Source organism: Meles meles, chromosome 6 (genome assembly GCF_922984935.1).
Source record: "Meles meles chromosome 6, mMelMel3.1 paternal haplotype, whole genome shotgun sequence".
NCBI classification, from domain to species: domain Eukaryota; kingdom Metazoa; phylum Chordata; class Mammalia; order Carnivora; family Mustelidae; genus Meles; species Meles meles.
In genome coordinates, this window is record NC_060071.1 from 74,599,768 (window position 1) to 74,623,885 (window position 24,118).

Below are 24,118 nucleotides of genomic sequence, written 5' to 3' on the forward strand. Positions count from 1 at the left end.
TACACAAAGTGTGATTGCTGGACCAGCAGTATTAACATTACCTATGAATATGTTAGTGCAGAATTCTTGACCCCATCCCAAGACCTACTGAATTAGAATCTACATTTTCACAGCATTCTTAGGTGATTCAAATGCACATTCATTTCTAGAAGCACTGTTAAATGATACACATACATCGTTGCTCAGCTGGCTAGTGCTGATTTGGAAAACTCAGATCTTCTGAGTTATTCCTTTTATTGGCTCTCCTAAAAAAGTCAAAAGAAAAATTGAAGATATAATTAATCACTGTTCAGTAGCACTTTTGATAGAAGGCTCTATTCTTTGTTGTTCATTGAAGTAGCCAACTAGCCACATGTGACTGTTGAGCACTTAACAGTTGTGACTAGTGCACCTGAGGAACTGAATTTTTAATTTAATTTTAATTATTTTTAAATAGCTTGCAAGTAGCTAGTGGCTACCATATTGGACAGCTCAGATCTGGGTGATTTATGTTGACACTAAATTTAAAGTAATCTAAGCTATAATTTAATAACTGATTTGGCTCAGTTTAATAATTTCCTCCTTCATTTACAAATTGGAGAGATGGTCAGTTTCTAACTTCCTACTTTTTCAGCATGCCCAGATAGGATTTTTTTTTTGCCCAGATACGATTTTGTAGTTATTATAAAGCACTGCCAGTTTTCTGATTGATACTCTTGTAAAATAGATAAGTTTGGCAAGAATGTGTTTTCCTGTTTGTCTTAATAAAGGCATTTTCACTTAGATTAAAAAAAATTAAAAATTGTTGTTAAATAAATGTTCCTTAATTAGCTTATAGATAGCGTGGAGGGGACCGTTTTTACCTCTGGCCTACTACTTCCAGGCTCATTGGTACTTGTTAGCTGCCAGATTTATCTGCCATTTTTTAATGTTTCCAGGTGTGGAAACATTGGTTCTTAACCTGCCCCCCTTATGTAGTGGTAAGATTCTAACCCTAAAGTAAATCAGACTGGCCTGTGACTAAATCTTGACATTTACTATGTATGTGATTTCAGTGAAGTTGCTTTACTTCTCAGAGCATCCATACTCTTGTTTGTAAAATAAGACTGACAAGGCACTTTATGGTTTTTCAGTAGCAAAATAATTTGTCACAGAAAATGCCTGGCACTGAATGCATACTCAGTAGATACAAATTACCTTCCCAAGCTCTCCTGCTTAGCTTTTCTACCTTCTGTAATTTATTCTTATGCTTGAGATTTCAACCAGGCTTAAGTGACACTCTGATGTTAAATTTTACAGTTCCCACTGATTGCTCTAACTTCAGGCTTTGCTTCACTCATGTTTATCCCTTGTAGATTCTTCCGCTTTTGCTTTGGATTCCTTCCCTTCACTTCTTAAGGACTCATCTCTTGCTTGCATCATGCATTTTCCTGTTTCTTTTGGGTTGTCTTTAGTAGTATACAAATGTGCTCTGAACTCTACTGTCCAGTCTGGTAGCTACTGGCTACATGTGGCTATTTATTTATTTATTTTGTAAGATTTTAAAATTTTACTGATGAGAGAGAGAGTTCACAAATAGAGAGGCAGGCAGAGAGGGGAAAGCAGGCTTCCCACTAAGCAGAGAGCCCGATGCAGGGCTCCATCCCAGGACCCTGAGATCATGACCTGAGCTGAAGGCAAAGGTTTAACCCACTGAGCCACCCAGGTGACCCTATTTATTTATTTTTTTAAAAAAGATTTTATTTGTTTGAGAGTGAGTGAAAGAGAGCATGGGGGGGAAGGAGGGAAGGGTCAGAAGGAGAAGCAGACTCCTTGCTAAGCAGGGAGCCCCATGCGGGTTTGATCCTGGAACTCTGGGATCGTGACCTGAGCCTAATGCAGATGGATGCTTAACTGACTGAGCCACCCAGGCACCACATGTGTGGCTATTTAAATAAAAATTTATGGGGCATCTGGGTGGCTCAGTCAATAAGCATCTGCCTTCGGCCCAGGGTATGGTCCTCCGGTCCTGGGATCGAGCCCTGTGTCGGGCTCCCTGCTTATTGGGAAGCCTGCTTCTCCTTTTCCCACTCCCCCAGCTTGTGTTCCCTCTCTCGTTGTGTCTCTCTCTGTCAAATAAAAATAAATAAATAAAAATTTATTAGAAAAAAAATTAGTTTCTCAGCCCTGCTCACCACATTTCATTTATTCAGTAATTGGCTACCATATTGAACAGTATGGATATGGAAATCTGTTACAAACCCTCTCAGATTCCATTTTCTCTTTTAGCTATTGTCTAGTTTCTCATTTCTCTGATCATCTTTCAAGCAAATTTTCAAGAGTTGTCTTTGTGTGTTCTCTTCACTTTGCTCCTCAACCTGTTCCGGATTGACTTCTGTTAAACCATCTCACCACTTAAAATTGCTCTAAACAAGACATCAATGACTTTAATTTACCAAATCTATCTTACAGGATCTTGTGACAGCTTTCAGTATAGTTGACCATTGTTTTCTGCTTATTCACCTGCTTTTCTTAGCTTATGAAACTTATTCTTGTTTTTCTCCTACTTCACACTTTGGCATAAGTTTTTACAGGCTTCTGTCATCTACTTGCCTTCATGTATTGGCATATCCCAGAGTTTAGTTCCTGCTCTCATCCACCTTTCTAAATTCTTTCCCCAAGTGGTCTCGTTCAGTTTATTAAGTACTATCTACATATGAGTAATTCTCAGATTTACATTTAGACTTCTTGCCTGAACTCCAGACACATAATCCAATTGCGTGCTTGATGTTACCACTCAATTATTTAAATAGACACTACATGAATAGGCTTAACGTATCCAAAATAGAACTCTCTTTCCTGTATCATTCTCCCAGTTTTCCCCATCTCAGTAATTGGCATGTAGGAATTACTCTTAAATCCTCTTCCCCTTATCCCCCATATCTAATCTATCACCAAGTTCTCTTGGTGTACTGGTCAATAAAAAAAAATTCATCATTATTTGAAAGAAGATCTTGGGCTTTGGTTTACAATCTGAGATTCAAGTCCTAGTTCTTTCATTGATATGTAATGTTGAATGTATTATTTAAATTCTCTGAAGTAAAGTGCATAAAACCCATACAGTTAGGATTTATTATAAGAGTATATATGTCCAGTACACTGTTTTATGCATAATACATTCTTAATCAAGCTTGATATTTTTGTTTTTTATATTCTTTGAAAATTCAGATATTAAAAATGCTGTTCTCATGTTCAGTGCCTTTATTATATAAACAAATCCTTTTTTTCCCATTAATTGCTTTTATAATATTTGATAATGTGGGATAGATATGTGCCAAACATACTTATATCCTCCAATTTGAACTTTGGGGCCATAATCGATAATACAATTTTTTACTGTCTTGAAAGTATATACTTTTAAAGCAGGAAGTACAGCCCCTCAAAGTTATTTCAGTTAAAATATGTATGTTTACTTTGATTAACATGGTTAATTTCCATTTCCTTTGGAACTATCCATGAATCTGTGATGATACTTTAATGTTAACATACTGGTTTATATTATGATTGATGTAAAAGTACACAAAAACTACTTGCAGTTGGTGATTTAGTTTTCTTTTTAACCTTCCTTTTACTCTCCATTGATATGTCTGTTATTAAGTAAACATAATGACCAAAAAGGAAGGTGTTTAAAGATGACCCATGAGCCTTTCAGTAGTTATCATAATTTTTTTTAAATAATCTAAACTATTTCACCAATACTGTAAACCTTATGATAACACAATTCGGTTCATCCCCTTCCAACACTGAGCGCTTGTTGTCTTTTATTTCTACATGTGCTATAAACCTCGTAATACCTTATTTTGCTTTAAATAATCAGTCTCTTAAAGACATTTCAACATGTAGACAGGGGGTGCCTGGGTGGCTCATTTGGTTAAGCATCTGCCTTTGGCTCAGGTCATGATCCCAGGGTCCTGGGATTGAGTCCTGTGACAGGCTCCCTGCTCAGCTGAGGGAGTCTGCTCCTTCTCCTTCTGCTTCCCCCCCTGCTCGTGTGCGTGTGTGCTCTCTCAAATAAAAATAAAATCTTAAAAAAAAATAAACATGTAGGGGCACCTGGGTGGCTCAGTGGTTAGCCTCTGCCTTTGGCTCAGGTCATGATCTCAGGGTCCTGGGATGGTGCCCCTCATCAGGCTCTCTGCTCAGCAGGGAGCCTGCTTCCCCCTCTCTCTCTCTGCCTGCCTCTCTGCCTACTTGTGATCTCTGTCAAATAAATAAATAAAATCTTTAAAATAATAATAAACATGTAGATAAGTTTTCTGTTGTTTTTTTTTTAAAGACCTTTTATATTTTCTAATTATTTATCCTTTCTGGAGATTTTGTTCCTTTATGCAGGTTCCATTTGTTGTCATTTTCCTTCAGCATAAGAACTTTTACCATTTCTTTAGCAAAACTCAGAAGTGCTATAGGAAAGATGTTAGGGTTCAAAGCTGATGGCCAAGAAAGAATTCTTGAGACATCTTTGGTGCAAACAGGTGATTTTATTAAGGCACGGGGTCAGGACCCATGGGTAGAAAGAGCTGTACCAGGGTCATGAAGAGTGGCCTGTTATATAATTTCAAGTTGGGAGGGGGTTAGGGATAGCGTAAGTCTCAAAGGAATTTGGAAGCAAAGTTTCCAGGACCTTGAAGGGGCTACCTATTGTTAGGAAAAGATCGTTTATTACTGTCTAATGAAACCTTAGTCATGAGACCCTTTGGATGTATATTGGTGGGCTATATCCTTGGGTTGCGGTATGGGGGGAGAGGTGATTGCTAACATGTATCTTGGGGGTTTTAGAGATAAAGGAAGTTTCCAAAAGAATTTTTGTGTGTTGGGGCGCCTGGGTGGCTCAGTGGTTTAAGCCGCTGCCTTCGGCTCAGGTCATGATCTCAGGGTCCTGGGATCGAGTCCCGCATCGGGCTCTCTGCTCGGCGGGGAGCCTGCTTCCCTCTCACTCTCTCTGCCTGCCTCTCTGCCTACTTGTGATCTCTCTCTGTCAAATAAATAAATAAAAATCTTAAAAAAAAAAAAAAAAAAAAGAATTTTTGTGTGTTAAACTAGGCTTACTGGATCTGGTGGGGTGGGGGTGTCGAACTAGGATTGCCTTTTGCCCTTGGCAAAGTGTCAACGTGGAGGCAGTTAAGTCTCTAGAGGAATGTCACTCTGCACATTTCAAGGACTTGTCAGTGGGCTGTAGGTAGTAAGGAAATTTAATAATTCTTCTGCCTTTGTTTCCCACATCGTGAGGGAGACCAATTCTTTTCACTTTTGTCTCTTTGAAGACACTTTGTGTCTTTCACTTTGTCTTTATTTCATCTTCATTTTTGTTTTTTTGTTTTGTTTTGTTTTTGTTTTTTAAGATTTTATTAATTCATTTGACAGAGATCACAAGCAGGCAGAGAGGCAGGCAGAGAGAGAGAAGGGGAAGCAGGCACCCCGCTGAGCAGAGAGCCCAATGCGGGGCTCGATCCCAGGACCCTGGGATCACGACCTGAGCTGAAGGCAGAGGATTTAACCCACTGAGCCACCCAGGCACCCTCGTCTTCATTTCTGAATGAAGATCTTCATTTCATCTTCATTTCCCTAGGTACAAAATTCTGGGTTGATATTTCTCTTTCTGGCACTTGAAAAATGATGTACTCTTGTCTTCCGGCTTTCATCATTTCTAGTGATTAATCAGGTATCCCTCCTATTGTACTTCCCTAGTATAGAGTTAACTCTCTTTCACCTGGTTCCTTTTAACAGTTGCTCTCCACCACCCCACCCCGCAACTCGTCATTTTCAACAGTTTGGCTATGATAGACCTAGGTATGGGTTTCTTTTCCTTATTCTGCTTGTAGTTCATTTGAGTACTTGGGTCTGTGAGTTGGTGTCTTTTGTAGTTTTGGAAAATTGTTTAGTTTAGTTTTGTTATTTATTTATTTTTTAAAAAGATTTTGTCAGAGAGAGTGCACACATGCCCAAGCGGGGTGGGGGGGCGGGGAGCAGCAGGCAGAGGAAGAAGCAGGTTCCCCCTAGGCAAGGAGCCTGATGTAGAACTCGATCCCAGGACCCGGTGATCAAGACCTAAGCCAGAGGTAGATGCTTAACTGACGGAGCCACCCTGTCGCCTTGTTTTGTTTTGTAAAGATTTATCTATTTTAGAGAGAGCGCGCGCAGGCAAGCAGGAGGAAGAGGGGCAGAGGGAGAGAGGATCTCAAGCAGACTCTGGAATGAGCGGAGACCCTAACATGGGGCTCAGTCTCACAGCCCTGAGATTATGACCTGAGCTTAAACCAAGAGTCGGACACTTAACCAACTGTGCCACCCAGACACCCTGGTTTTAGAAAATTTTTTCTATGATCTCTTCATATATTTCTATCCTGTCAGCTTTCTGAACCTGTTCATCTTAGCTGCCAGCAGCTCTTTGGACTGCTTGGACATTTTCTTTGCTCTCCAGTACCACCTCAGGTTTTCTTTTCTTCTTTCATTCTCTCTTTCTTTCTTTCTCTAGACACAGAGAGATCACAAGTAGGCAGAGCTGCAGGCAGAGAGTGAGGGGGAAGCAGGCTCCCCGCTGAGCAGAGAGCCTGATGCAGGCCTCAATCCCAGGACCCCTAGGTCATGACCTGAGACAAAGGCAGAGGCTTAACCCACTGAGCCACTCAGGCACCCCTCACCTCAGTTTTTCTTTATTTCATGTTTGTGCCCTTTATTTGCCTTAGCGATACTATCTGCCTTGTACTCAGAATGCATTGGAGGGGTTTATCTCATGCTTTTTGACTTGTCCTCCACCTTCAGAACAGCTGCCTTGGATGTGGTGGAGGCCTGTATAGTTTATGAGATACTCTCTTAGCTTTTCTGCCTTGCCCTCAGACTTTAGCTCTCTGTGATGACCTGTGGGAAGGAATTGGCAGGTGGGGCTTATAGCTGGGCCTCCTCTGAATTCTAATCTGTTAATTGCAACCACATTCAGCTATTAAAAGTTGGTTATAAATTTGGCTGGTTTCTTCTCAATTCTGTTGGTGGAAATTTCCTGGCTTTGCCACTTTGCCAGGAATGAGAATAGCCATGGTCTCTTTTATGAAGGGCTTAATATTTTCTAGAATTTAGTTTATTTAGATTTCTTTGCATCTTTAGCTTTCCTGATGGGTTTTTCAAAAACTACAGTATTGTATCTTATCTGTCTTATCATGTTATATGGTGTGAGTAACAGTGTTTTGTAATTTTTCTGCATTCTAATCAGAAGTGGAAATCCTGAACTTTTCATTAAAATGATAAAACTTTAGAGCTGGAAGAGGCCATAGAAGTCATGTAGTTTAGCTACATCATTTTCCTGATGAGGAACTGAGGCCTAGAAATGCTTTGATTATAAGCTAATTTAGCCATAGACCTGGACTAGATGTCACATCTCCTTAACTCATATTTTTCCCCTTTTAATATGGTCTTAGTGAAACTAGAGAGAAACTAGAGAGGAATAGTATGAAACTTCAGTGTGAATCTGATAGGAAACTTACACTTTTTTAAAAAAATCTTGTGGGGCGCCTGGGTGGCTCAGCGGGTTGAAGCCTCTGCCTTCGGCTCGGGTCATGATCCCGGGGTCCTGGGATCCAGCCCCGCATCGGGCTCTCTGCTTGGCTGGGAGCCTGCTTCCTCCTCTCTTTCTCTCTGCCTGCCTCTCTGCCTGCTTGTAGTCTCTATTTGTCAAATAAAAAAATAAATCTTTAAAAAATCTTGTAAGCTTTGTTTAGCCTTGAAGAAAATGAGAAACAAAGGAAGAAGGATATTCCAGGAAAGTTATATGCTATTCTGATTCATTTTTTAAAAATTGGGTGCTCACCAATAAAGCATATGGTTTTCCCTTTGATGAGAGTCCAGAAATATTTTGTATGGATGGCCTTGCATGTTGTGGCCTTCATACCCTCACTAGGGTTAGCTGAAAAATGACAGCAGTTATATTTGGTGTGCAGTCTGGAAAGCTGTGGTGCTAAATGCCATAGAGCCTACTAGGATGGACTGAAGAATAATCAGAATAATGTCAAGGTCTCACATATCTTCACGATACCTACTTGGTATCACATGGGCTAACGGGACTTTTTATAGAATCCTGCTTGTCTGCTAATATAAGACACTATTTCGGTGGCATAATCCCTTCTTACTACCTCAACAGAATAAAACAGGAGCTATAACAAAGTCAAAGTTTTCTTTTTTTTCTTCAGTCTGAGTTAGTTGAAATCCTTGCTTTCGTCATGTATTGACAAACCTATGTGTTTACCATACAGTGAAGCTCCTGGGGGGAATTCCTGGAAAGGAAAGTACCATATCTAGGAGTCATCACTGATGTTCCCCCAGTGGGTCAAAGTGTGAGCAGATTCTGAGGAAGTTGAGACTAGAGCTTGTTTTCTCCAGAATGTTTTACTATCAAATAAAATATGCTGTTTACATTAATTCAGTTAGTACAGTTTATAAAGTGCCTGCTAAGCACCCAGGTACTATGCTCAGAAAGTATAAGTAAAGCAACTGAGTTTCAAATCTTTTTAAAAAAGATTTATTTACTTATCAGAGAGAGAGTAGATGGAGGGCTGGAGGGAGAGAAACTCAAGCAGACTCCATGGTGAGTGTGGAGTCCAGCATGGGGCTTGATCCCACGACACCGAGATCACAGCCTGAACTGAAATCAAGAGTCAGACACTCAACTGACTGAGCCACCCAGGCGCCCCTCAAACTTTTTATTTTATTTTATTTTTAAATTTTTTTTAGATTTTATTTATTTGACAGAGAGAGATCATAAGTAGGTAGAGAGGCAGTCAGAGAGAGTGAGAGGGAAGCAGGCTTCCTGCCGAGCAGAGAGCCCGATGTGGGACTCAATCCCAGGACCCTGAGATCATGACCCGAGCCGAAGGCAGCGGCTTAAACCACTGAGCCACCCAGGCGCCCCTATTTTATTTTTTAAAAGATTTTATTTGACAGAGAATAAGCGGGGGGAGCGGCAGGCAGAGGGAGAGGGAGAAGCAGGCTGCCTGCTGAGCAGGGAGCCTGATGCAGAACTCAGTCCCAGGACCATGAGATCATGACCTGAGCTGAAGGCAGCCGCTTAGCTGACTGAGCGACCCAGGCACCCCTCAAACCTTTTTTTTTTTTTATTGACAGATCACAAGTAGGCAGAGAGACCGGCAGAGAGAGAGAGGAAGGGAAGCAGGCTCTCCACCCAGCAGAAAGCCCGATGCGGGGCTCGATCCCAGGACCCTGGGATCATGACCTGAGCCAAAGGCAGAGGCTTTAACCCACTGAGCCACCCAGGCACCCCAAACCTTTTATTTTAAAATAGAGTTACATACAACAAAGCGGAGGGAGGGGAAAGTGGTAAGGTGGTGCCCTAGGAGAGATTAGACTAGACTAGAGAAGAATGGCCTAAGACAGAGAAGGAGAATAGTATTAGAAAAGAGAGGAGGAAGAAGTTAGTGGGACAGAGAGGAAGCAACTACAATGACCTAGGAGTTTGTTCTCCATGAGGTCAGGGTGATTTCTTTGTTGTTGTTTTTTTTAACCTATTATGCCAAAAACAACATCAGGCATATGATAAACACTCAGCAAGGTTTTGTAGAGTAAAAATGGATGGATGGTAGAATTGAAACTGTTTTAGTCAAAGCTGTTAGAACATCTTGGTTCTCTGCTACTGAAACAATGTTGGGATTGCATTTTCCTACTCCCTTGAAGCAGGTGTGACCATGTGATCTGCCTTGGTCAGTAAAAGGTGACCAGAAGTGAAGTGTGTTTTGGATGGAAGCTTTAGACCAGCAAAATATTCCCACTTCTTTGTTCCTTCCAGCACGTTGAGTGGCAGTGGTCAGAGCTAGTAGTTACTTTGACAACTTGCATGACAGCTGTGTTGGACTTGTTGCATTAGCAAGACTTAAAACTTCTCTTGTAAGTCATTAGATGTTGGGGGTTATTTGTTAACTGTATTTCTAACCTATCCTGACTGCTACAGAAAGTTATATTTTCATCTGGTTGGAATCCTCATATGGCCAAAGATACTTGAAGAAGAAGGCTGCCCACGTGTCTCCTGTTTATATATAAGCACCAGTGTTTCCTTAACATGAGTTAGGAGAGGAGTCTTAGAAATGAGGGCTTAGGCAGGAGAAAGGTAAGAGAGGGGATGAAGGGTTATTATAATTATTTTTAAATTTCTAGCCATAAATATATATAGAGGATTGTGTTTGTTTAATGTTTAGTATACAGAAGTTTGAATCACATATCCCCCAATCTGGGCATACCACCGTAATAAGTGCTTGGGAACAAATGACCAGTGAAGTAAAAGACTTGTACAGGGCTTTCATAGATGATAGACTGAGAATTGGAAGGGTCCTTAAAGATTTTTTGACCAATTTATCTGATCTGTGGAGTTCTTTATATTCTACTACAGGTACCCTAGAAGAAATAGCAACTAGAGATGAGCATCAAAATGAACACAATGGGGGCACCTGGGTGGCTCAGTGGGTTAAAGCCTCTGCCTTCGGCTCCGGTCATGATCCCAGGGTCCTGGGATCGAGCCCCGTGTCGGGCTCTCTGCTCAGCGAGAAGCCTGTTTCCTCCTCTCTCTCTCTGCCTGCCTCTCTGCCTACTTGTGATCTCTATCTGTCAAATAAATTTTTAAAAAATGAACATAATGGCTTTTTAAGATTTTATTTGTCAGAAAGAGAGAGAGCATAAGCAGGCAGAGTAGCAGGCAGAGGCAGAGGGAGAAGTGGGTTCCCTCCTGAGCAAGGAGCCCGATGATCATCCTGGGATCACGACCTGAGTCGAAGGCAGCCACTTAGCTGACTGAGCCACCCAGGCATCCCACATACTGGCTTTTTAAACAAAGGCAAATGCAAGTCCCTAATGTTAACTTGTTATTAGGCAAAGGTTCAGACAATTTAAGAACAGAAGTTGGGAGTGGAAGAGTTTTTGGATACTTTGTTAGAAGCCAAGCAATCCTTTCTTTGACTTCCCAAGTTTGTTCTATAGAACACACTGGTTACTGGTAGCAGACAAGGCCTTGTTAGACTTTAGTGTTTGAGTTTCAAGGTCCCCCTCCCATGCCAGATGACTAAGATCATTCATTGACATTAGTTTACACCATGAGCCTCCTTGAGGTCCAAATCCTGAGAAGGATCTCTGGTAACTGTAAGGGCTACCTTACATCAGGAATAAGGGTATTGTCAAGAATGCATCTGAACACGCAGTTAAGCTGTAGCCTTTGGCCTTCTCTGCCCTAGAAACTTAGTAACTTTGAGAGCTTGAGATAATGATCTTAGGGAAGGATGAATTTGCTATAACAACACCTCTCTGTGCCAGGGTTAAGAGATAGTCCTATGTGAATTTAAGTAGAGCTCAACCTTGCCCTTCTCTCCAAAAGCAACTGGATTTTGGCTGAGGAGATGTGAGGCTGGCTGGATTCCATTTAACTCAAGTTACTCACTTGACCTGGGAGAAGAGCAAAATAGGCAAGAGCCATTGAGGAGGGGGGAGGTGGAGAGCTGTCAGTGCATGTGATCAGGCCAGATGACCCATGTCAACATTTAACCTGATAAGCGGCCGGGTGGAAGATGGTAGAGAAAACCAGGTAAGGTTTATGTTTAAGGCTCTCACCTCAAACTTGCTTTGCACATCCAGACTCCTTTTCTGATATGCGGCCAAGTTGTTCTTAGATAAGAAGGGAAAGAAAACCCAGTTTCTACACAATGGAGAAATGGGGCAAAGTTGCTGTCTTCTTTCTTTTGCATTTTATAACTTTACTGAATATACTTAGACTTGACTCAGAGTACGTGTATTTCTTTTGGCTTGGAGGTAGGCTCAGTGACAGAAAGCAGGTGGTGATTAAGGAAAGAAAGGAGTGCTGGAGGAGACCAGTGTGGCTAATGCAGTTTCAGGGAACTGTCTTATAAACGTAGGAAGCCAGTGCCCAGACTGTGCTACATAGAAAACTTTTACTTCCATTTTTATGGTGGAAAGAAAGCCAAAGGGGAAAGCATAAAGCCAACTTTATTAGTTTTTTAAGATTTATTTATTGAGGGCTTTAAGATTTATTTGTTGAGGTGGCTCCGTTAGTTAAGCAACTGCCTTCCGCTCAGGTCATGATCCCAGAGTCCCAGGATAAAGTCCTGTGTTGGACTCTCCGCTTGATTGGGGTCTGCTTCTCCCTCTGACCTTCTCCTCTCTCATGCTCTCTCTCACTGTCTCTGTCTCAAATAAATAAATAAAATCTTAAAAAAAAAAGATTTCTTTATTGAGAGAACATGCACTAGAGAAAGAGAGAGAGAGAGACGAGGGAGGGGCAGAGGGAGAGGGAAAGAGAATCCCAAGCAGACTCCCTGCTGTGCAGAGTGTGTCTCAGGGCTGAATCCCAGGACCTTGAGATCATGACCTGTGTGGATATCAAGAGTTGGGCACTTAACCGACTGAGCCCCCCACGTACCCCAAGCCAACTTTATTTTTATAAATCATTCCCTATGATTCGTTTTTTCCACCCCATTGTTAAAAGCAAAACATTGGCCCAGCTAATTAAAATTTAAGTAAGGATCCCTCTGCAAGCAACACAGTATCAGCACTGAGATTTGGAGGCAGAGAAACTGGATGCTGGGAAGGGTTATTTTAAGTTACTGTCTCATCTTAGTTACTGTTTTCTTCCCTTGAAGTGTGTGGAAGTGCAAAAGGAATATGGAGCCCCAGATCTTTCTTTGAACTTGTTTTAATGAAGTTAAATGTCAAAGATAATAAAGAAAGTGGTGTAAATGGGACATTTCTAGATTGCTGATTCAAATGGAGCGTGCTTGACCAGTAATCTGCTGGTCCAGTTGAGTTGTATCTGCATACTTGAGTCTGGCCCAAGAATTCCATGATGGATGTGGGAAGTGGAAGGTAGTTGGACACCTCACAATCCGGTATCAGGGTGATAAGGAGGATCTTCATGGTCACTAAGCCTTTTTATGGCTTCCAGAGGCATACATTCTGATCTCCCTAATTAGGTCAAATCCCCCAGTGTGCAGGTCTCAGCATCCCGTACCATTCCTTAGTACCACTTGTCCCTTGCCTCCCCCCTTTTCCTCTTATTAGTTTATTATTGTTTATCCCCAGCCATACTGTAAACCCCATGAGGGCAGGGCACAAGTCTGTTTTTACTTACCATTTTATCCCCAGTACCTAGTGTATTAACAGGTATATAACATTGTTAGCAACTACTTGCTGAATGGAGCATGACTGAATTGGAAACATTCACTGGATCCACTTCATCATACACCAGTGTAACATTACCTTCAACTTACTGCTTAAGGTGGGCTTACTTTCCAAGCTTCTGGATGAAAACATGCTCCAGTAGCTTTTGGTCTAATAGTTATTGAAGGATTTTGAAGAATAGTGCAGAGCAGTGAGGCATATCATTGGGCAAGCACTGCTGTTGGTCTGCTCCACCCCCCACTCCCAACTTTTCATTGGCATAATTCTGACCTAGAGTTACAGTTTGGTGATTAATATTCCTTTCTTTCTTAGAATGGTCTCGTATTTCTGAAAAGTCTGTTCAAGTCTTTCAATATAGTCATCACCTGAATCTGTAATGAGGACTCTGCAGTTCTCAGCCTAGGCACAAGTTCCTGCCCTCCCCAAGGTGAATTTTTACCTACTCTACCTCTGTTGAGTGCTGACCAGTCACAGAGATTTCTGAAAAAGTATTGTCATCCTTGTAGTTTTTGGTCTGTGATTCTTCTTGGTTTCACTGTAATTTAAAGAGAGCAGATGTGGGTGGAAGTCTTGAGTAGAGCTCTCATTCTCTTACCTCTCTCCAGTAATCTGGCTGCAGTTCTATAATAGTGCTAATAGTCAAATAATAGTGGTGTCCTTTTTAGCAAAGCTAAATTATTTGTGCTTGACTATGATTGCTCCACTAGTGAACTAGAAGCTTAAGAGAATACTTAGAGATTTTAATGTTCTTATGTCAAGTCTGTAGAACTGACTTTAAAATGTACATTTATCAAAAATCTAAAAATTGAGGTTTAAGGGATTGGTCACGGAAGGGTAAGAACAGAGAAGAGAGAAAGTATGCATGCACGTGCATGTTTGTATGAACAAACATCTGTTTCAGGTGGAGACTAGAAATGTAAGATCTCAGAAATACTGGAGACTTTAAAAAACACTGTTTTTAAAGGGACATTTGGTAGGGAACTGGAAAATCAAGATGTATACAAATAGAAAAAATTGGGAAGGGGAGACAGTATTCATTAAAGTCCTTTAAAAGTCTGAAATATTTTTTAATTCAAAAGTTTATTTGCAAAATTTAACTTTTTAAATGTTTTATGCAGACTGACAAAGTAGAGAATTTTTAGGAGTCCTCTTGGTTTTTTGTTTTTTATTTTTTCCTTGAGTTAGTTTTTTTTCCTTGAGAAGCAGACAAAAGCTTGCAAACAGAAGAAACTGTCTGTTAGAGTAAAACAAAGCTGTTATGCTGTTAATGTCCTTTACAACGTTAAGCAGATACAAGAAGTGCTCATATTTGTTAAAAGAATTCAATAGTAAATATCAATTTTTATTAAATAAAGCTGTAGCCAGGCGGAGTGGGTGGCTCATTTGGTTAAGTGTCTGACTTTTGATTTCAGCTCTGGTCATGATCTCAGGGTCCTGAGATTTAGCTTCACGCCCGGTGTTAGGGGAGTCTGCTTAGGGTTCTCTCCTTCTGCCCCTCCCCACTTTCTCTTTTGTGGTGCCTGTATGCGCACTTTCTCTCTCTCATAAATCTTTTAAAAAAGGTGTTGCCTTAAGGATTTTGTATCTACTTAGTCTGAGTTATCAGTATCATCTGTTTCTCTGTCACATAGTTGTAATGGATGTGGATTTCTTGAAGTTGAAGATGTGCTCAGATTGTGGCAAGTAGCTGTTACCTTGTATTTCCACATGTGAGTTATGTGGGAATATGTAGCAGGAAGGAAATAAAGGCAGATTCCTTGTTGTATAAAAGCTTCACCCTTGTGAAACAGCTGATGAGTTTGAGAGTCCTAGCAGTTCTCTTAAGCCAAACCTGAAGGTGATTGAAAGTTGTCACATAATTCAAGTTCAGAATGGGCTGCTTTATTTCATGTCTTGGTACAGTTTCTCATTGCCTTTAAATGATTAGCCCTTTGAATAAATGAATATTGCACCTGTCCTGCTTCCAATTTCTTCAGACCCAATCAGAATATAACACTATATATATACCTGTACCAGTTTTTAGATAAAAAGCTAGCAACAAGAAGCCTTTCCATTTAAGGTTTAGGCTGTATTATTTGCTTATGGGCATGTACACTTAAATGAGCTACTATGTTGACTACCTAGTTATTTCTTAGACATGAGGCGCATACTCACCTTCTGGCTTTCATGTGCTAGCCCCTCTGTCCATAGCAGTTACTCCCACATAGCACCCCCTGAGACCCACCCACTTCAGAGCTTTGCTCCCAGTACCACCTTACTAGAGGCTCTTTCTCCTGACCACTCTCCTGGGCTCTTTCTCTTTTATTTTTTTACATCACTTATTGCCATCTGATATCTGTGTTTTGCTTATTTGTCAGCCTGTCTTCTCACACTATGATTGGATCTCTTCATATACATACCTCTGAACTCTATGAGATTCTAATAATTTGTCATACTTCCACAATTTTTTCTTTAAAGAAATAACACATTAGGGGCGCCTGGATGGCTCAGTGGGTTAAGCCTCTGCCTTCGGCTCAGGTTATGGTCTTGGGATCCTGGGATCCAGCCTGTGCTGGGCTCTCTGCTTGGTGGGGAACCTGCTCCCTGCCCCCTGCCTGCATTTCTGCCTACTTGTGATCTCTGTCTGTCAAATAAATAAATAAAACCTTAAACACACACACACACACATTAAAGGGGCGCCTGGGTGGCTCAGTTGGTTAGACAACTGCCTTTGGCTCAGGTCATGATTCCAGAGTCTCAGGATTGAGTCCTGCATTGGGCTCTCAGCTCCACGGGGAGTCTGCTTCTTCTTCTGACCTTCTTCCCTCTCATGCTCTCTCTCACTCACTCTCTCAAATGGATAAATAAAATCTTAAAAAAAAAAAAAAAAAACAAAAAACAGGGGCGCCTGGGTGGCTCAGTGGTTTAAAGCCTCTGCCTTCGGCTCAGGTCATGATCCCAGGGTCCTGGGATCGAGCCCCGCATCGGGCTCTCTGCTCGGCAGGGAGCCTGCTTCCTCCTCTCTCTCTGCCTACTTGTGATCTCTGTCTATCAAATAAATAAATAAAATCTTAAAAAAAAAAACACATTAAAGATGTAGTTGGAGCATACTGTGTAATCCCACCCTTATTACTTCCCTCATTCCTGAAAGCAATGATTATCATGAATTTGGTACTTAACAGCCAAATATGTTTTTAATACTTTTGCTACATTTATATATGCACTCATAAAATAACATCACATGTGCTTATAAACCTGAAGTAAGTGGTTTCAGCATGTGCATTTCTTTTTCCTTTTTTTTTTTTTTTTAAGATTTTGTTTATTTGACAGGGAGAGACAGCGAGAGAGTGAACACAAGCTGGGGGAGTGGGAGAGAGAGAAGCAGGCTTCCCAGAGGAGCAGGGAGCCCAATGCTGGGCTTGATCTCAGGACCCTGGGGTCATGACCTGAGCCAAAAGCAGCCGCTTAATGACTGAGCCACCCAGGTGCCCCAGCATGTACATTTCTATCTGCAGTTTGCTTTTTAAATTTATTGTATGGTGATTTCAGCCATCTCTGTTCATTTTTACTATTATGTAATAGTGCACTCTATAAATAAAATTCATTTATCCCCAAATTGTTGAAAGTTTAGGCTGTTTTTTAATATTTTGCCATTACAAAAAAGGTGGGCATTTGTATGTTCATTTGCAAGTATTTCTCTAGGCAGTGTTTTTTGGAGGAAAAATAGCCAAGTCATAGGTATGCTACTTATTTATGCATTTATTTATTCTAAATTGCTCTTTGTCATTCTTTTACTAATTTAAACTCACCAGTATTGTATGAAAGTTCTTATTTTTCCACATTCCTCCTCAGACTTAATAGTAACAGACTCTTAAAAATGTTTTTCTATTCTGAAATGTATCTTCTTGAGATAGTTTGATTTTTCTGATTATCAATGAAGCCAGACACATTTTCATTGGTTTATTCACTGTTTGAGTTCATTCTATTGTAAATTGAAGAGCATACGCTGTAGGTTTCTTAATTTGTACTGATTTTTGTTCACTGTTTACTGGTGTAGTAAATAAGTAAACATGTTCTTTAAGAAAGTAACACATTGCAGTCTTATTTAATATATATATATTTTAAGAGAAATGGTAGTAATGTAGTACTGCTCAAATTCTAAAGAGTTCTGTAAAAATACTGTGAACCTTCCTTCCTTTGCTCTTTGGCCTTTAAGAAATGATACAACCCACTGACCATAAATATAAAGAATCTAATGTGGTGGGATCTAGAGTCTGAGGCCCGGTACATGTGAATTGCTTACAGCATGGATAGCTATTTTTGATTGAGGGTCATTTTTCCATTTAGTAACTATAAATAAATAAGTTCTGTACCAGTAGTCATTTATAGCTAACTGCCCAATTTGTGCCATTTTACAAAGTTGAAGAGAAGAGTATTTAGTATTTCCTGGTGGTGACTCTTTTCCTTCTTTTTTCTAATCCTCCAGGTTTTATCAGAGTAAGATGGACGGTAGCTTTGATTGTGATTGTGGTGAGCTGGAGCCACCTGATCACTAACAAAAGACATCTTCTATTAACCAACAGCCGCCAGGGCTTCCTGTTGAAATATACAGCAACAAAGGAAGAAAAGAGGCAAAACGGAAATAGTGCTTACCAGCACCTTAGAATGATGCTGCTCAGGACCAGTCCAACACTGAATGTATCTGCACTGTGAGGAGAATGTTCATAGAAGCCTGTTGTGTGCATATTTATTCACATTTTTGTTAAATGTTAAATCGTTTAGCACAGTAAATCTGAGTGCATAGTATGTCATTTCATTCCGTTTGAGTTTCTTGAGTGTTTTCTTTAAATGTCTGCAGAGTTGCTGCCCCTTTCTTGAACTATGAGTACTGCAATCTTTTTAATTCTCAGTATGAATAGAGCTTTTTGAGCTTTAAATCTAAGGGGAACTCAACGGGCCTGGTTGGCATATGCAATGAACATCAAGAAATCATCTTGTTGTGGAAGCAAAATTATTTTTCTTTTCATTTTTTGAAAGATCTTTCCTTTTGATGTCAGTTTTCTTCCTTGTTTACACAAGTTCAACAATTCGAAAGGAAAAGGCAATAGTAAAGGTTTCAAAATGGCAGAGAAATTTGAAAGTCTCATGAACATTCATGGTTTTGATCTGGGCTCTAGGTATATGGACTTAAAACCATTGGGTTGTGGAGGCAATGGCTTGGTTTTTTCTGCTGTAGACAATGACTGTGACAAAAGAGTAGCCATCAAGAAAATTGTCCTTACTGATCCCCAGAGTGTCAAACATGCTCTACGTGAAATCAAAATTATTAGAAGACTTGACCATGATAACATTGTGAAAGTGTTTGAAATTCTTGGTCCTAGTGGAAGCCAGTTAACAGACGATGTAGGCTCTCTTACTGAACTGAACAGTGTCTACATTGTTCAGGAGTACATGGAGACAGACTTGGCTAATGTGCTGGAGCAGGGCCCTTTACTGGAAGAGCATGCCAGGCTTTTCATGTATCAGCTGCTACGTGGGCTCAAATATATTCACTCTGCAAACGTACTGCACAGAGATCTCAAACCAGCTAATCTTTTCATTAATACTGAAGACTTGGTGCTGAAGATAGGTGACTTTGGTCTTGCACGGATCATGGATCCCCATTATTCCCATAAGGTACGTGGAAAGCTAGGTGAGACAGACCTTTAAACTAATGGACATCATCAGGAAGGAATAGGTACTTGTATCTTCTTAGTATATTGTGACAGGTTTTTATCGTTAATTGTATTAAACTTTATGTAGTATCTTTTTTTCTGATACAGATCTACCTTCATTCAGAATGTCCATATGTTTATAAAAGGAAGTTGGAGTGTGATCCTCATTACTTACAAATTCCTAAAAGTGTATGGTTATTTATTATAACTAAAACTGTCCCTTATTTAAAAGTGGAATATATTCTTATGTGTTTAGGGCAGAATTGTGGTCCTGTCTGAAGGTAAGAGAAGTTTCTATTTCAACTTCTAGGTCTTTTGTCCTTTTGAGTCTCTACTGTCTTTTAGGCCTTGTTCAGGCAAATTTAATTTTGCTTAGTATCTAAATTTGCATAAAGATAAAATGGAAGTAAGAATAGCTAAAAAGGGGGCGCCTGAGTGGCTCAGCGGGTTAAGGCCTCTGCCTTCGGCTCACGTCATGATCTCGGGGTCCTGGGATTGAGCCCCGCATCGGGCTCTCTGCTTGGTGGGGAGCTTGCTTCCTCCTCTCTATCTCTCTGCCTGCCTCTCTGCCTACTTGTGATCTCTGTCTGTCAGATAAAGAAATAAAATCTAAAAAAAAAAAAAAAGAATAGCTAAAAGGATTCATAGTAACTATACTTTAGGTAACAATTTGCCTTCTTAGAAGAATTTAGTATTTTCTGAGCTGAACTTCAGTCTTTTAGTTTTCAAATGAAATTGTCTGTGGGACCCTGATGTTTAAAATATTAAAGTGGAGCTCCTTTGGTTATAAAGAACCTCTGGGAACTCCCTGCTAGCTTGGCTTCCCATAGCATACATCTAAACAAACAAATGTTCTTATTCACATGTATCATCTCATATTAAGCATAATTTATTTTTTAAGAACTTGAATGTAGAAATTTAGTATTTAAAATGAAATGGATGACCACATCTTTTTTTTTTTTAAGATTTTATTTATTTATATGACAGAGATCATAAGTAGGCAGAGAGAGAGGGAGAGGGGGAAAGCAGGCTCCCTGCTGAGCAGGGGAGTCCGATGCGGAGCTTGATCCCAGAACCCTGAGATCACAAGGCAGAGGCTTTAACCCACTGAACCACCCAGGCGCCCCTCACCACATCATTTTATGAAGAATGGTGGATAGAACACTGAACTGAGAGTTAAACTATCTAAAATTGAGTTCCATTTCTACATCCAAATAAGCTATATTGACCTTAAGCAGATTCCTTTATCTACCACCCCTCTAAATTGGAGTTAATATCTACCTTCATAATTTTTCAGGGTTGTTTTAAGGATGAAGTAAGGTCATATATGTATAACTATTTTTGTTAAATGCTTTATAAATGTGAAGTAGTAAAACTGATTAGGAATGGGATACATAGTAGAGCCAGGTCCACTGGGTTGTCAGGAGGTTGGCAGTGGTTTATACTTTACCTGTCCCTCATTGATTTAAAGCATCCCAGCTCTTTAAGTAACTTAAGACTTGAAGTGAAAAATAGCTCCTCTTCTGAAACATGTTTGGAATTTGTGACATAGAATCAGCACTAAATTCTTATTGGTCAGCAGACTTCATGTGAATATCTTCTTATAGATGATCAGTGCCAGGGGGAATTTAACCTCCATTCAGCCTGAAAAGTCCAAGAGCCTTGAAAATAGACATAGAAATCAACAGTATTGTTTTAGGATTTCACGGTACTTTTTTTTTTTTTAAAGATCAGTGATTCTTTAATGAATCAAGTTTTATGTACTGTTCTTCAGCTAAAGTAAAAAATTAAAGTATGTTTTTGTTTTTTTTCCAGGGTCATCTTTCTGAAGGATTGGTTACTAAATGGTACAGGTCTCCACGTCTTTTACTTTCTCCTAATAATTATACTAAAGCCATTGATATGTGGGCTGCAGGCTGCATCTTTGCTGAAATGCTGACTGGTAAAACCCTCTTTGCAGGTTAGAAATTTTAAAATATATGGAAAAAAATTACCTCAAAGGAATAATTTTGCATGTATCTGTGAAGCAAGATATGTATGATTTAACACAATTTACTATAGTCTATGATACTGAAAAGATAATTGGTTTTTTAATATTTAAAAAATTTTAAAAACTTACTAATATATTCACTGAATTGTTCACTCAACAAATTTAATCAGAATTCTAGTGCTCTTATTTTATAATTATCTTATTTCTTAAACATAATTTTATATTTTGTGGATTCACAGTGCTCATTGGTAATCTGTGTTAAATAATACCTGAGTTGCATAATCCTGTCAGTATTTGTCACTCCTAGTGAAAATTTTTAGCTGTCATTGAAAATGTAATGATTCTTTGTCCCCTGTCATCTGTGTTGCCTGAACTGCTGTATTCTGTTGCCTGACTGCTGTGATCTTAACAGAAACAACCAAACAAACAATTTTTTGCTGAGTTTGGTTCTATGAGGGAGTCCACAGAAGTGTAAGAGAGAGGATTTAGTCAAGATGGGAAGGGATGAATAACCCATGAATGAAAAAACATCAGGTGTTATAAAACATAGGATGAGTTTGTATAAAATTATTTTGTATAGATTATAGGAGCTATAAACTTAGAGTGTTCATCATTGATGTCTGGAACAAAAGGCATGAAGAAGTCAAAAGATTTTCCACTACTCAGGAATAGTGAAGAATTTTGGTGGGAGGAAGAGAGAAAAAAAAATGGTATTATATAAATGAGAGTATGAGCCTGAATCAGTGAGAAAAGTTTGATGAAAATAATCATGTATGTGCATAAATTAGTGAGAAAAGTTGGATGAAAGGAAGGTGTCAAATAATGAACACATTTATGACTAGTTTAAAATAGGGCCAGAATACTTAGAAAGTAGACAGAGGAATTTCCATTTGGAAAAATAGGAAATAGTAGGGTACTGAAGATTTTTTTAGTTAGAGAAGAGACGATGGTAATTTAGGTCTTTTTCTCTCTTTTGACATAACTTTTTTAGAGTGGCCCTCCCACCACTTACATCAAAACACAGTGGCTTAAACAACAAACATTGATTATCTCAAAGTTTGTATGAGTCAGGAATTGGGAGGTGACTTAGCTAGGTGGGTCTAGTCAAGATGTTGGTTGGCTTTACTAGGGCAGAAAGACCCACTTCTAGATAGATTTTTTTTTTTTTTTTTTATTTCTTTGAGAGACAGAGATCACAAGTAGGCAGAGAGGCAGGCAGAGAGAGAGAGGAGGAAGCAGGCTCCCTGCTGAGCAGAGAGCCCAATGTGAGGCTCAATCCCAGGACTCTGAGATCATGACCTGAGCCGAAGGCAGATGCTTAATGACTGAACCACCCACGCGCCTTCCCCCACCCCTTTTTTTTCATTTCTAGATAGCTTACTCATGTGACTTTGAGCAGGAGACCTCAGTTTATCACCATGCAGGTTTCTCTGTAAGATTGCTTGAGTGCCTTCATGATATTGTAGCTGGCTTCCCCCATAGCGCTCTCCAAAAGAGAGCAAGGAGAAAGCTTTTGTATCTTTAAAAAAAAAAATTCCTATCAATATGTAATTCATAGGCCAGACGATTCACCCATTTAAATATATACAGTTGAGTGTTTTTTAGTATATTCACAGGATTGTATAACCATCTAATTTTAGGACATTTTTGTCATCTCTCTCCCTTGCCCTGAGAAGGTACCCTGTAACCATTAGCAGTCACTTCCCATTTCCCCCTTCTTCTAGCTCCTGGCAACCACTAATCTGCTATAGATTTGTTCTGGACATTTCATATAAATACATCATATAACTTGTGGCTTTATGACTGGCATCTTTCACTTAGCATGGTACTTTAGAGGTTCATCCATATTATAACATGTATCAATTCGTCGTCTTTTTATGGCCAGATAATTCCACTCTGTGCATATGTCATACTTCGTTTACCCATTCATCAGTTTATGGAAATTTGGATTTTCTTTTTGATTATTTTTAATGATGCTACTATGTACATTAGTGTACAGTTTTTGTGTGGATGTATGTTTTCCATTCTCTTGGGTGCATATACACTGAAGAGTGGAATTACTGTGTCATATGGTAACTCTGTTTAACTTTTTGAAGAAATGCCAGACCATTTTCTAAAGTAGTCATAACACTTTACATTCCCACCATCATTGTATGAGCATTCCAGTTTCTCCACATTCTCACCAACAATTATTTAAAGTGTAGTCTATCTTATGGTTGTCTTTTTGAATATGAAGTAGTATCTCATGGTGGTTTGGTTTTGCATTTTCCTAATGACTAATAATACTGAGCATTGGCAATTTTTCTTTTTTGAAGAAACACTTAACCAGATCTGTTGCCTATTTTTTTTTCCATTGCCTATTTTTAAATTGAGTTGTTTATATTTTTTAATTGAGGTAAGAGTTCTTTACATATTGTGGATACAAATCACTTACAGATATATGATTTGAATGTATTTTTTCCCATTCTGTGGGTTATCTTTTCACTTTCTTGTTGGTTTTGAAGCACAAAAGATTTTAATTCTCATGAAATCCAATGACCCCTAAGAACTTTATCGTTTTAGCTTTTAAATTAGGTCTGTGATCCATTTTGAGTTAGTTTTTGTGTGGAGGTAGGGCCCCAACGTTATTCTTTCACATGTGGATATCCAGTTATGCTGGCACCATTTGTTGAAAAGATTATTCTTTCTCCATTGAATTGTTTTGACCTTAAATGCAAAATACCTTTTTGTGACCTAGACTGAAAAGTGACACAGTCATTTCAGCTTATTTTATACAGAAGTGAGTCACCTAAGTATACCTCACATTCAGGGGGAAGGGAATTGAATTCCACTTTTTTTTTTTTTTTAAGATTTTATTTATTTATTTGACAGACAGAAATCACAAGTAGGCAGAGAGATGGGCAGAGAGAGAGGAGGTTGCAGGCTCTGTGCTGAGCAGAGAGCCCGATGTGGGGCTCGATCCCAGGACCCTGAGATCATGACCTGAGCCAAAGGCAGAGGCTTTAACCCACTGAGCCACCGAGGCGCCCCTGAATTCCACTTTTTGAAGGGATTAGGGCCAAAGAATTTGTGGACTTTTTTTTAAAGTAGGGTCCACACCCTCCTTGGGACTTGAACTCACGACCCTGAGGTCAAGAGTCACATGCTGTACCAATTGAGTCAGCCAGGCACTGCACATTTATTTTATTTTTATTTGTTTAAGGAGGTTCCACGCCCAGTGCCTGACCTGAGGCTTGAACTC

General features: G+C 39.6%; 1 protein-coding gene across 3 annotated transcripts in view; it reads left to right on the forward strand.

The window, feature by feature from the left end:
• Positions 1 to 24,118, forward strand: part of MAPK6 (mitogen-activated protein kinase 6) — a 40,356-nt gene that overhangs the window by 4,409 nt on the left and 11,829 nt on the right. For all 3 annotated transcript variants that reach the window (XM_046008605.1, XM_046008606.1, XM_046008607.1), the window contains exons 2-3: positions 17,660 to 18,849; positions 20,703 to 20,847. In XM_046008605.1, the coding sequence (XP_045864561.1) occupies positions 18,295 to 18,849; positions 20,703 to 20,847 (700 nt within the window). In that variant the 5' untranslated portion in view covers positions 17,660 to 18,294. The remainder of the gene's footprint in view (positions 1 to 17,659; positions 18,850 to 20,702; positions 20,848 to 24,118) is intronic.